Raw genomic sequence first — 15854 nt, forward strand, 5'->3', positions numbered from 1 at the left:
AAGCATGGTGCTGGAAATATATAATATACGAGAGGAAATATTTTCAACATCACCTATTTAGAACGCAAAGGTGACAACTCTACAAAACGAAATCGTTCAAAACAGCGTTTTAGAATAAGGATAACTGAGTTTCAAACGATGGTTTTTGATAACTCACAAATAAATATCTATATTTTAATCAAAAGTCCTTATTCTTCATGGCTTAGCCGCACGGATATTGTGCCGATGAACTTTTGGCCGAACAGATATTTTATTTTTATTTTGTATATAAAGGTAATAACCTATTAGTGAAGTAAAAACATATATGAACAGTTTTTAAACTTCAAATTCATCATTTTACAAATCAAATTCATCGTTTTACAAATCAAATTCGTCATTTTACAAATCAAATTCGCCACGTTTCAAATCAAATTAAACAATTTATTTTAGTATACATAGTGAACTTTATAGAGAATATTATAAAGGATCCGCCAGCAAATTCCTAGCAAAAAAAATAATTTTTGAAAAAACCTCTTTAATTGGATTCATCGTAGGTGAATATGGCGTTATCTAACATTCTCTATGTATAATATATTCTCTATACATACATATTGTATTAAATATTCTCTTTTTTCTCTATAAATAATATTCTCTATAAAGTTCTCTATGTATAAAAAATTGAATAAATACATCTAATTGTTTGATTTGATTTGCAATATGACGAATTTGATTTGTAAAATGACGAATTTGATTTGTAAAACGATGAATTCGATGTGTAAAACGACAAATTTGATTTGTAAAATGACGAATTTGAAGTTTAAAAACTGTATGAAAGATAATGAGAGCCTATAATGCAAATTTTATAAGATATATTGTGAAAAGATAAACTTATAGGCGTTTAAACAATTAAAATCTGACGGAAAGTCAAACATATAAGATTACTGATCGCTGAATGTCAAGATGTCCTAAGTGTTTGCATTTTTAAACGTGTCTATTATTTTTCACCATCGAACTATCAGAATCGATTTAAATTTCCATGGCTGACCAAACCACGCATAATAGCAATGTTTCAAAACGATCGGAAGGCTTAAATGAATAGATATTGAATCGTTAGCGAAGTGAAACATAGAAAAGTCTAGTAAAAACTCATTTCAGTACATCATTTAATATAAATAATAATAATAAAAGAAAACAGTATACATAGATAAAAGTAAAGAAAAAAAATATGCCGTTAATCATGACATACATATAGGTATATGACAAAAACATAAAAATTAAAATAATAGCAAAAACATAATATTAAGGAAAAACAATAATTTGGATAGATCTACAAAACTGACACTAAATTACTACTAATGTTGATTTCCGTCAAATCAGCTATATGGTTAAACAAACCAATCACTGTGCAAGAAGTATTGAAAAGAATACTAAATCTCGCAATAATATACGAAAATAGGACATATCTTAGTCTAAAATAATTTTTAGGTGCATACAAAGTAAATTCACTCAGAATCAGTGGATTATAAATAATTCCACGAAGAACAAGGAACATGTGCCGTAATAATAAAATATGACGACGAGATTCAAGATTAACTTAACCCGTCTTTCCCCAAATAAATTAGCTTGGAAATAGCCAAGGGATGTTAGTATCCATGCATTTAAATTAGATAAACTTAAAATTAGAAACATGATTCAGAAATCACTTCGACGTGTCATAAAAACGACGAGAATGCTTGATTCCAGAGAGAAAAAGCTTCCCAATCACAGGGGTTTGAATTTATATTTATAAATAGTTAAGTGTATTTTTAATTTTATAATTACGCTATTATGTATTATATTTGTATAAATCTATGCAAATACGTACCTAAAATACCCAATCGGTAATTGATGGTAATCACGATGATTTGGCCATATGCTGACAGGACTGTTCCATCGTATGGATTCCCGGAATTCCATTCAAAAGATTCTCCGTGGATAAAAATCAAAACTGGATACTTCGGCTTTTCATCGGGATGGTCGTAAGCCTCTGAAAATAAATAAAATTCAACGTTTTAATGTCTTGAAAATTCATTTGGCTTAGCGTCTAAGTGCAGTAGAGGACTGGAATATTAAAGAAACTAAGAATAGACTTTTAAAAAAAGCAATTATTCATTAGTTGCTTTGTTTTTAAGGGTTTTTTCGTTTATAAAAAATAAAAGTACAATGAATAAAGATTTGATATCAAATAAAATATGTAAATATATGAGTATGCATTTAAAAGACTATTCTTCGAAACGTATTTAATTGAAAGATATTTTTATAGATTTTCCAAGAATTTTCAACATTGTTATTTGGTTTATTTTCTTATGAAAGCCTTATTTTTATACAAATTAATAATTTATTTTCTGTTTACGGTTTTCATGTATGTATGTATTCTTATAATTGAAATTGAAGATGAACCAACATATATTGTAGATAAATAATAAATAAATATGCGTTATATACCAACTCATTCTTCAACTCAGAAATTTGGTATTTATTTTTAGGCAAGTAATAGTCGCTACATTTAGTATCGTTATAAAACTTAATTCTTCAAAGTCAGCTCAACATATTCAATATTCAGTGTATGTAAGTACAAGTACTTTACTTTTAACAATAAAAAAGAAAATGTTAACACCTTAGAATACAAGATCTTTTTTCACATACAAAGTTAGCAAAGTTGAACTTTTGCTCCCTTCCTCTGCTTTTTACGTAACATTATTCTTGTATATAAAAATAAAATAAACGACTTGAGCACAAAAACATTCTAGAATTAATGATAAATTGTTTAAAATGTACATACACTCATATGTATAGCTTAATATGGCCTGTATTTGATTGCTTAGAAATCTAAAATGCTTATTGCCAATCTTTATAATATACATAAGTATAGTCAGTAAGTTAAATACTTAAATGGTCATTGAATAAAGTAAATGATCAATAATTCATAATTTTACAGACTGAACATTTTGATCAATCCTTTCAAGTATCTGACCAAAACTCGAATATACAATAGATACTGATAATTTGTGTAATTTTAAATATATACTAAAATAAATAACCGACCACATTTTTACGAAACGACTCATTTAGATATGATTCACGACATTGTCAATTGTTCTTCATATATTTAACTATTATTAAATGTTTTGTGGCAAGGCGATGCGGAATATATCCTCAATGTACCCAATATTTAATCGCCATAATTATTTATCTACTCAAAATAAAATAAAATTATATTGCGCGCTCATATTACTATTATTAACCTATGATTCACCTTTATGGAATAACGCCTCGAATACTAACCTTTCCAAGCTCCAAGTAATACAAAATAAATCCTTAAAAATAATTTATAATACACCCATATATACTAACTTGAAAAAACTACATGCCATAAATAATATTCCGTTTGTTAAAGACATTACTAACAAACTAACCAGTAGATTCTACGAAAGAATCACTAATAACCATACTAACACATTTATGAAGGTTCTCTGTGATTACAAGAAAATGTCTATACCCTTTAGGTATAAACACAGATTACCCGAACACAATCTGCTTTAGATCGTCGACTTTAGACAGTCTTTAATTAATATTATGTATTTGATATATTATGAGCCTGTACAAGAATTGTAAATAGGTTTTTGCTGTGTTTTTCCTATAATGCTGTACATTAACATTAGTATAATATAATACTATGATTACCAACAAAATTAAATTAAAATTGTAAATCAGTAGATCAGTAGCTATTAAAAAAGATACGAGATGTATTGTGAACGTAATTTAGTGATAATAAAAAGCATTTAAAAATCAAATTTATCTTTGTGTACAACTTTAAGATAGCGTTACATTTTTCATATGCTAAAATTTAAAATAGCATATGTATGTATGTAAATATTTTGTAGGAAATTTAACTCGACAGTATTTCACGTTAAGTATTATCCTGCTGATTTATAAAGCAGCCTGGATCTTATTGCAGAGTGTCTTATTTTATCTCATTTTTATTATCCGGTGAGATATATTCGCAAGTCATATATCGCACAGTTCATACACACTCGCCCGTATGCCTTCATATGCGAAAACAATATGAGGCGCCCGTGTGACACAAAAGTTACCGACCGTAACCTAATTTTATAGTAAACATAAATTTCCCGACAGTAAAAATAGAGCAAATATCAATATGGGGGCGAGCGTTTCGCGGATCGAATGCCAATGAAAGAGTAGCCCCCGTTTCTTACGGGTGTGCATTTCGAGAGAAGCGGAAAAGAAGAAAAAAATAAATACATTTTTGCTTTATCGCCCGAGACTATTTCGCGTTTTATATTTTTCCGGTTTGTTTGTTCCGGTTTTTGTCGACGGAAGGAGGCCTCGCCGGCACCCAGACGATGAACTTTCTACTTTATTAGAGGTCGTTCCAGCACGCGGAAAATCATTTAACAGTTGAATTAGTCGCAATGAACACAATCGCGATGACGTTTAATTTTCAGCTACTCGCTTTTGTATATAATGCGACGTTTTCGTGTACGATACGTGAAAACAATTTTCTTCTCGGGGAAATTTCACTCAGTGGCGTACCGCGTAAACAGAACGACAAACGAATAAAAATACATTTATACTAAATATTTTTTTTAGTGAAACACTCGGGCTTAGTTCACGTCATCGAAATGTTTTATTACAATTCAATACATGAATACGGACGGATAATTTATGCAAATCTTGCCGTTTTCTTGATTTGTAAATGCTTTTTATTATTACTAATTTATGTTCACAATACATCTTATATGTATTTTAATAGCTACTGATCTGCTGATCATTTTCTATTTTACAATTTTAATTTAATTTTGTTAGTAATCATAGTACTATATTATTCTAATGTTAATGTACAGCATAATAGGAAAAATAACTCAAAAACCTTTTTACAATTCTTATAAATGCTCATAATACATCTAATACATAATATTAATTAAAGAATCTCTAAAGTCGATGACTTAAAGCAGATTGTGTTTAGGTAATCTTCAAATCTTGCCGTGAAAGCTCTTCATATTGCCTTTTTTGTCTTTGTGTGCGATTTGTCTCCGTGCCCCCGTATTTTTACCCAGCTTCGCTCGGTATTTGTAATATAAACCGCTTAAACATGGCCAATCAAATATTCAACATTTTATTAAATTTATTTGAATAGGTTTATTTTATTTAATTATAATATTAATTACATTTATTTCAGAAGATAGGGAAAATAGTGCAATCCCCAGCAAGAAGACAATTAGATGATAAAAATATACGAATATACAAATAAGACGTAGAGCGGCCACTCTCATCCTGAGAATGCCTTCAAAGTGAGGCGCATGCCGTTTCACAAACATTTGCAACGCTAACCGCTAAGAAATCCTTTACTAAATTTATTTAAATATTCATTTTTTTTCTACGAACCAACAATGGTTACATACAAAGTGTCTTTCGAAATTATATATTAGATTCATAGCAACAAGGCCTAACAGGTAACCGCAATGCGCTTTCCTGGTTAGAAGTATTGTACATTTGATACAAGTATTATACATATCAATTAACATCCACAGAGACATCTACGGTCAAATTTGTAAATTTTCAGCATTTTGTACGAATCAGCAAAATTTGAGATTGCTGAAAACTTGAGATTTGCGTGAAAATGGGTAAGGTGTCTGATTTTTGGAACCGTTTCAATGAAAATCCGATAAATTGGCAGCCTCTGATAGGAAACGATTGACCTAAAGTCATAAATCCAAGGTCTGGCCAGCAAAAACCAGCGGAATTTTAACCCTTGACCACTTTATGCAAAGTATGCTAACCACAAGTCTATTTTGCTATCTGGTATAAATTGATAAATGTAAAAAGTAGCATATAAGATTTGTTTCTAAAAACATGTTAATTAATTTTCAATTATTTTCAGAAATCTTTCATTTTTTTTTTAATTGAGCATGTATTTTTTTTAATTGAGCATTTGTAATTGAGCATAAAACAACAAAATATATAAAATGTAAAAATATTTATGATTTGGATTGATTCTATTGATCAATTCTAACTTCATTAATTGGAAATCGAAAATATATATGAGCCGTTTAATGGAAAGTGGCATAAGTTCACTTTGCTTCATTTCGAGGAATATCTCACAAAACATTAATTATAAAATTTTACAATTAACAATATTCAAAAATTATGGTAGCCTGTAATACGTTTATTTTGCTTTTCTAAGATTCTGGCTAATTAGTATTAATATTAATGATACCAATTTTTTAATTCAGTCAAACAGAAATAGTGTTTTTGGAACTGAAAATTGGACTTTCAAATATAATGGCTCATATGTGTAAGTCTCTTTTATGAATAACATTTCTTCATTTTACAAGCTTTTTATAAGCGTCTTTACCTCTATTTTAATGTTGCAAAGAAAGAGGCGCATGGATAGCTAGCTTTAATCGCTCTGATCTAAGATTCAGTTGTAAATTTTTATTAAACTCTTCTAGCTAAACGTAAGAGACGTTAGATGACTTGAATGTTAGCTAACTCTCGTATTTCGAAGTGGAAGTGGTTCAAAATCAGCTCACAAATTTCAGACGGTCCGGAAAGTCAAGTGCAACTAGTAAAAGGCATGAAAAAGATCAATTTTGAATCGATCGTTTCTGATTGGAATTCACCAATCTGATTTCACTGTCAAAAAAGTTCCTCAGAAACCACCTTCAACCCAATGAAATGAATTATATATGTACATACATGTAGGGCAACCTTTCGTATAGAAATTAAAAATAAGTCGTACAGAATCGAGTCTAAAATCCGAACAATGATTTTCCAATAACAAAGCATTCATTTGAACGCGCTTTAAACTTTACCATTATCAGCGATAAAACGCAAAGGATTTTTCACCGTGTATTGCTATCTCGAATCGCACGCTTTTCTCGGGGTATAAATCTGCTAGCTGTCACTATAAATTCACCCCAGAATTAAGACTCAAATCCTTGCAGATTTGCTGAAAATACTCACACACACACACACACATACACACACAACACTACAGATTTGTATCGAAAGCCTTTTGTTTCTTCTTTTTTTCCCGCAATCGATCGTCTGTGAGTGAATTTCCCGCACGGCAGTGGACGGTGTCGGTTTTCCCGGAGTTAAAACTCGATTTTCCAGACGTTATCTAGTATGTTTCTATGGCGGTGGGTATAATGGTCATGTTACACACACCCGACTGGTCCTCGGCAAGGCATTTTATTCAACAGACAAAGGAGAAGCCCGAGTCAGAGGCAACACTCCTAAACTCGCTCATAAATCATTATTTTATTACAAAAGGTCGTATGGAAATAAACACGTTTTTATATTGGGTAGAAAGTAACGGGGTGCGCACGTTAATCTCCGTTGATTTTATTTTTTTTGTATATCGTATTCTTTTATTATCTCCATTTTTTCGACGAGAAGGGGGCCAACTCAAATTTGGCGCCCTTTGTTACGCAGTTTTATTTATCGCAACGCGGGTTTTTATTTTCGTCGTTTTTACGGTTTGTCTCGCTTATCACTTTATTTTTTTGCTCGTCGTTTCTCTTGCACGAAAGACAAAATAGTACGTGTACGGCAAATTGGACACGTGTACACATGCGTATATGTATGTATGTATATTTGTAATACAGCCAAATTGCCCGGCGTTGCTCGGCTGGGATGAAAGTCGAAAAAAAAAATGAAAATATATTGTAGCATATGCTAAAAGGAGCCACCGTTATAATTGGTTTACAAGATTTATCTCCAGGCTCAAGTGCTGTTGGTTAACAATGGAGACCCCCGAATGGACTTAGTGATCGGTAATGGCACCAGCCACGTCCCGCTAGAGTTCTCAGAACTGATAGCGTGAGACCGTGGGACTTCATATCTGGTATGTGACTATAAAAATAGGTAAACAAACGTGTGGAGGAAGATGCACTGAGTGACCTGCCCTTTATAAGCTGGTACTTAGGCCATATGAAGGGATTCTGGACGGAGCACTGACAGTACGTGGATCTGCTTAATCACCAAATAAATGCTGTGAAGATTTTGGCCTTTTATTTGTATCCTCCACCCACCCCTACGCAATAGTATAATATAAGACTGTGACAATTGGTGGTTTAAAAAATAAATATAAAATTGTAGATTTAGTAGTATGCTTACAAACTCAGAATTTGTGAGACATTTATAGACAAACTTGCAGCATTTTTTTTAATGAATAAGCGATATTTGATATTGTTAAAACTCAAAAATTGCGAAAAATAACAAAAGGTTGCCAATTTGTTGGAACCGTTTCAGTTAAAATCAGATAAATAAACAAAACCTGATAGGAAACGATTGACAAACCAAGTTCTGGCCAGCAGCAACTAGTGAGACTCGAACCCGTGACCACTTTATTTGAAAGCTAATATCCTAACCACTAGTCTACGCTGCTGGTTAATATTATAATATAATAATATTACATATTTAATTTATAATAATTTTATATAATTAATTTATAATAATATTATAAAGTTAAATAAGAAATGATTAAAAAAATAAAGAAATTATTTTACGTCTTTTCAATGTGACAAAATATTGCACAAGCTAGGATCTCATATTTTTATACAACGATTACAGTTTGAAAATATATTGTTGAGAGTATATTGTTTTTGTTAAAGCTTCTAAATTTAATTTTGAATTCTCCGATAAATTTATATTTAAACTTTGACGTAAAAAGTTGCAATAGGTTGAGTGAAGCTCGAGTGAAAACAATTTCCACAGTCATCAATGTATAAAAGAAGGGTTGAATTAGCCCTTGAGCTTAAAAACAAAAAAAACGCGTTACATTAAAAAAGGTTCGTAGCGGATTATAGTAAAATTCGAATATAACCTTTTGTATAGAATTACTTTGTTTAAAATTCTGTATATCGTACATAATTTTCCAATTTTAAAATAAAAAGTCCATTTGACAAATGAAAAAATTTCACAAAAAATTATAATATTTTTAAACGAATACGTAACACTTATGATTCTTTCAATTTTTGAAAAGAACCATTAGTTATTTATAAGGAAAAAAAGGAAATCATTCAATGCTTTAAGCTCTTAAGCTCGAGGAAACAATTTGAAAAACGTTTATATACTTGTAAAGGATTTTTTGTTGTTTTTATATCTGCTGTGCATTGAGCGAAATTAGCACGCTTTTAAAAAGCCTTATTAATTGTTGAAAGAAAGCACATTTATATTTGAAAGAATTTTTCATATTTCTATTTTCATGAGATTACATTTTGAATGAGAGAAATTCTTTGCTTGAAACATAAAGAATGTTTTCTTTATTCAATTTCAAACTCACACGAGAAGAAAATTTAATATCTTCATGCGTTTGTATTCTTTTATATAAAACTATACTAAATTGAGCGAGTTCTTCGTCAAAGGCATGAAATTTACAACGCGAATAAATTGAAGAATTTCACTCGAAGTGTAAGTGAAAAATCGTCTTTAGATGATAGATGCTGCAATACAAGATTAAATTTTCCGAAATTTCCATTTCCTTTTCTTTTCGTTCGTTCAATTACGTCCAGTTGATAAAGAATACTTTAGAATTTTTCCAACATCGCGAAGTTAATACCACGTTTGCTTTCAAATAATCTCTATCGACGGGGGAAAATTCTTCGTTAAAAAAAGGGTCCATTCCATCTTATTCTTTTTTCTTATTATTCCAATTTATCTCCATTTTATTATTTACGTTTCGGCTATTTCCCGAGCGGCCTTCGTTTGAAATCCGAAACGCTTACGAAATATCTTTGAACTTTTCCCAGTCATTCCTAATTAACGAAAGACTTTGATTCACTATATCTTTTGTCTTTGCCGTTCGAAACGAGACTCGGTTAGAACGAATATTTTACAATATAACGAATACCCCGTTAAAAATTACGAGTGACGATTTTACTCAAATTATCAGATTTAATGACGTGAAACTACGTACATTCAAAAGAACATCAGCAACATCCGCAACACAAAAAAATTTTCATTTCAAATAATTATTATTATTTTTATTACATACATACATCAAATTTGCCATGAAAGGAATTACCTAAAGGAGACACATGGTCATATTATTCTTAAACATTAGTACTTACAATTTGTTCAACATAACAGTATATAAAACCAAATTGATATGCGAAAGACAAGTTAATTTTCGAGAAATATATTATGTAGGTTGCATATTTTTATAAGATAAAACAAATACATGATGCAAATAACTGGAATTTTCTAAAATATGAGAGGAAGTATACCAACATATTTTTTATTTTATTTCAATAAATCATGCACACTCGCCTAACAGATTGCTTCAAAGCGGCGAGTGTGCTAAACCGATTAAAACTCGAGGAATTATATATTACATATATTAAATACATACACATTCAATTGAAAAAACACCTAACAGACATTACAAACATCGTAAACAATACAATCAATAACATTTTTCATGTAACAATACGAATGATTACATTCAATAACACTGTTCGACACGAAAATTGGTTCAGAGACAAGATATGACTTTTCTTATATATCTATGCCCAGTAATCATGAATCGGTAATAAAAAAATGTTGATTGGCTCGAGATTCGGAGATATATAATTGTTCGATCGATGTCTCAAAATCTGTCAATTTCCTGTTCAAAATGAATATTGGAATATTATTTTATATTGAGTTTTTTCTATTGAAACATGTTTATTGGGATAGTGTTTTGGCAACACTATTTTTTGTTTTCGTTTAAAAGTGTTAATTAGAAGTGTGCTGAATATTAAATCAGTAAAATTTCGAGCTCAAAGCTCGTGTTAGTATTTACTCGTATTTACACGAAACTGAATTGAATTAATAGGGGTAATATATTAAATTGTCTTTATATGAGAATTTAATAAAATTCCACTTAGAAAAATCATATTTCGACTATTCTTGTGGATTAATAACAAAAATTCTATTGATGACTGGCTTACTTCGATTCAATATATTTTTTCTTCACTTAAAGTAATGTAGAGTTCGATGATATAGGGAGGATTGCGGGAGAGATAATCAAAGGCGATATTTGTCCATCAATATGCGTTTATTGTACATTAAGTATACACGTGCGCGTACGCACCTACCGGTGGCCGTCCGGCCAGCGGCTCAACTACTAACTGTCAGTTGGCGTCACACTTCTGCCAACTCCCAAACAGTGTACACTAATGTGTACCACTGTTTGTACATCACTCCTCAACATTACTCATTACATAATTCACTCACACACTTAAAATCCCACAGTAATGAATGTTTTTAACGAGTTCGTTAATGAATAAACTCTTCTAGCTTCATGTCGGAGATATTATCCAGCAGTATGGCTTAATGGTAGCGTGTATGTTTAGCACCAAGTGATCAGTGGGTTCGATCCGCCATACTTCTGTTTAGATTTGGGGGTATTTGTGACTCCAAATCGATCGTTTCTTATCAGAGTTTGCCAATTTTATCCGATCACTGTTGAAACGGTTCCTCAAAATTGGCCAAAAAACATCCCACCTGTTGTCACAAATCTTCTGTATTTATTGTGTGTATAGTTTATAAAAAATATGTACAAAACTAAATCCATAGATGTATCAATGGATTAATTCTGTAATAAATTAATTAATTAGTTGTTATTTCGTGTTCTTCAACTTTTGGAAATACAGTGATTTACATTTTATATCATCACTTACGTACTTTATTTAGCGGTAACGTTTTATTATTACATGTATGTTATAATAAATTCTACATTGTTTGTAATTAATTGTCCAGGAAGGGGCATTTGAGTCTTCCAGTCAAGCTTTCCTGGTATATATCTATGTAATAAAAAGTTTTTTAAAAACATACCTCTTCTATAATTTGTGTATAAAATTATTATTTTGAATAAAAACACCAATATTTTTTTTACTACCGCCATCTATGTATACAATTAGTGACTACCAACTGTCACCGAGATTAAAAATGTTCGGACTTGAAAAGCTTCTTAAACGATATTTTATCTCTATCGTAATGGCGTAAGTATGAAAACGATCGCATATTTACCTTTTTCATTTGTTTTTTATATTTGTAAATTTCAATTTCTTCTTATATTCTATCTTATAACCTTTTCCAAATATTTTAATACTATAGTTTAATTATGCAATGTACTACATATTTTGTCATGCCTTTATTCTTTACTTTTTAATTTGTTTTCCTTATATTTATCTTTTTCATTTTTGTAAAAATCTATTATTGGACTCGGATGTTACATATATTATTTATTTACTTTTTGTTTTTTTTATACCTATCTCTGTACATCCTGTCTGTTGATTTTTCAATTAATAAAATAAAAATAAAAATAATAAAAATAAGAGGCAAACTTTTTCCTGAATTATAATCGTAAATGAGACGTAAAGGAGGTATGTAAAAACAAAATAAATAAAATGTTTACTTCACTTATAGGCTATGTAATGAATGTTTTTAATGATTTAGTTAATGAATAAACTCTTCTAGCTTCATGTCTGAGACATTAGCTTAGTTCAATGTAAGCTAATCTCCATGTATCGGTAAATATCAAAGCGATCTAAAGAAGTGATTCAAAATCAGATTACGGGCAGAAATTTCATGGAAATAACAGAGTGAAGCTAATAAAAATCTTGAAACGAAACTTTTGCTCATCTGCAATGTAATAAACGAATCTTAACTATACAGCAATTATAATCTCTGGTAGTTTCGCAAACTATGTACATAGAGAGTGCGTGTTTCTAAGTTTGAATACAGTAAACGATTCCAACTGAAATACCACTATATACATTCACGAAGGCAGTCTCAACTTAAAGTTCAACCGACTGGATTTGCATAGTCATTTAAGAAACATTGATTGAAAGAATCCTTCCACCACTAATTCTACCCATGCCTTGGGATGCTGAGAGTACTAGTCCTGTGCACGGGCACTTGTATCTTCACTCTTTGTACATTTTTGTCACGATCGGTCGTTCGGAACGCGGACGTGACTCGACTGCTCAAAACCGATTTCGAATCAATCGCTTATCCCGCCAAAGATTCGGTATAGAAATTTCGGTATTTGTTTTCCTTTTTTTTTTTACACGACGCTTTAAATGAAAACGGGAAGCAAACGGCATTCGGAAGCGTATTGATTTACACTGTCAGTGTCACTCTATGACTATGTGTAGTGGCGCTTTTGTTGCCATGTCTTCGGCTTATGGCGTCCATACCCTATTTGTCCACTTCCTTATCTGGTTTACGGTCTGCCTGAAACAATTTCGAAGGGTTGCTCCATTTTTGGTTGGACAAAAAAAAAGAAAAATTGCACCGACCGGACCGAAGATGAGATTTTAATTCTCGTACGTGATGCGAGAAAAGGTTCCACCGTTTTCCGTATCAATGAATATTGTTCCTATTAAAGGGAAGAAACGCCGGAATATACTGCGAAAAATATAATGGAAGAAGCGTATAAGAAAAAGCTCAAGCAAAGTGAAAAATAATAATATTTTAGGTTCAAGTCTAATAAAATATTATATTATATTATATCGCCTATTATGACTCACGTCATAAAACAACAATAATTTATCTACACTACGTGTACGGATAACGTAAAAATAAATAGAAAGAATGCTTACATACATATAATGATGATTTACACTGGACATTAAAGAGCAGAAAATGAAATATATTTAAACAAGCTGACCTTTGGTTTTATATTAGCCAGCAGCATATATCGGTCATTAAGCTGCTGCCTAACACCGAGAAGCGCTGGGTTCAAAAATAATTCTTCTGAGTATATCTGTAGTGCTGCTGGTCAGACCAGGATATTTGTGACTACAGGTCGATCGTTTCCTATCAGAGTTTGCCAATTTTCTCTGATTTCATTGTTGAAACGGTTCCCGATTAAAAATTGGCTAAAAACCTTCCAACCTACTATGTCATCAATATTTTAGTATTTATTTATTTTATTTTTATTTTTTAATTTTACATACATATATACAAATATACCAGGAAGGCTTAACAGGTAAACCCCAAATGCGCCTTCCTGGTCCACATAATTATTACATAGATACATGTAAATCTAAACAATATCTGACATCTATGGTCAGATATTACAAACATCGTATTAATACGATAAATAGCGATGCATAACTTTCATGTAACAATACGAATTTTATATTCGATAAACAACCACAGAGACCTCTATGGTGAGAATATGGCGAAACCTAAGATATAACAATAACTAAAGGTTCGCAACAGAAAATTGGGAAGAAAACGCCAATTTTACAGGAATCGCTTTAATGAAAATCAGAAAAATTGGCAAATTCTGATAAGAAACGATCGACCTTGACAAATCAAGGTCTGGCCAATAGCGAGACTTAGCGGGAATCGAACTCGTAACATCAAGTACGAGATAATTCAACATTCACCACTAGACCACGTTACTGGTTGAGTGTACAATACAATTTATGTACAATGTCTCGTTAAATTGCGAGTTTAAGTCAGTGTCTTGTAATTCAGCGACTTTTATAATAAATAAAAATGCTTTATTGTTTGTAATTGGCCAGGAAGGCGCATTGAGGTTTACCTGTAAGGCCTTTCTGGTATAAAATGTAAGAAAATAAATCAGTTGCGTTTTTGTCAAGCACCGAGAGGTTACTGGATTTGATCCCGTTCTTATCTTTAACGCTGCTAGTCAGACTTGGATATTTGAGACTTCAAGTATTTTCCTATCAGATGTTGCCACTTTATCTGATTTCATTTTTGAAACGGTTCCTCCATCAAATTGGCAAAAACCATTCAACCCACTATATCACCAATATCTGAATTTGATAACCGTATAATGTAAAATTTATGTATATACAAGTCAAAATCCATAGATGTCTCTATGGATTAATTCATTAATTAATTAATAGTTAATTTATACTGTTCGTCCAGTTTGTTCGTTTTTGTCTCTTCTTACTTTATATGCCTTTTTGCCGCCATCTGGCTATGTCAGATTTAAATTATTTAAACGCCTATAACTTTTTCTTTTTTCACTCATATTTTTTACCTACAACCATGTATTCTCTTATTATATTTGTGTCAATAGTTAAAGTAGTGTGAGTTGTAGATTTCTAACTCGAATTAATGCACAGAAGCGTGAATGATTAGGTTTGCATCCATGAGTTTAATGAATGATGAGGTTGGTAGCGTGCGACGTAGTGAACGAATTAGTTCCTTGTGGGACTCCATCAAATAAACAATGTTGTAAGCTGCCAAACGAATCTCATTTTACTCCACCACCTATGTCTCCTGACAACGAAATCCTACACTAGTATGAAATTTTGACTAAAATTCAAACATTAATACTATTATTTTAATAAATATACATATTTGTACGCAAATAAATTACATAATACTTTCAACACTTCCATATTAAATTATAAATATCAAATGATTTATTGACATCACGCTAAGTAGTCTCAGTATTGGTACTTTTTTTTTCTCCATTCAGACATTACTCGAAAATTATGGACACGTATCACTTAAATAATTCGGCACTTACGTGGGATTTATTATTGGTCAAAATACGAATAGGATTTTATGGAAGGCTCGATTTTATGTGATATTTTGTGGTGATTCCGTATCGAATGGACATTTATTGAAAGCGACCATAAAAGTTTTGATGTGTGGCATGAAATAATCGTCTGTGATTTCTTTGTGTTTCGTTGCGGAAAAATAGGAAATAAATTACAAATCGAATAAAAAGTCTGTATTGCCAATTATAGTTATATTAGAAAGGAGGGCTTCGAGTAAATTGAGAGGAATATATTTCAAACGAATCAAAACGTGCTTTTATTGCTTGTTTG

General features: G+C 31.2%; 1 protein-coding gene across 1 annotated transcript in view; it reads right to left on the reverse strand.

Moving 5' to 3' along the window:
• Positions 1-15854, reverse strand: part of LOC143917932 (uncharacterized) — an 86297-nt gene that overhangs the window by 21964 nt on the left and 48479 nt on the right. The window contains exon 4 of the mRNA XM_077439569.1: positions 1844-2005. Coding sequence (XP_077295695.1) covers positions 1844-2005 — 162 coding nt within the window. The remainder of the gene's footprint in view (positions 1-1843; positions 2006-15854) is intronic.

Source organism: Arctopsyche grandis, chromosome 1 (assembly GCF_051622035.1).
Source record: "Arctopsyche grandis isolate Sample6627 chromosome 1, ASM5162203v2, whole genome shotgun sequence".
NCBI lineage: Eukaryota > Metazoa > Arthropoda > Insecta > Trichoptera > Hydropsychidae > Arctopsyche > Arctopsyche grandis.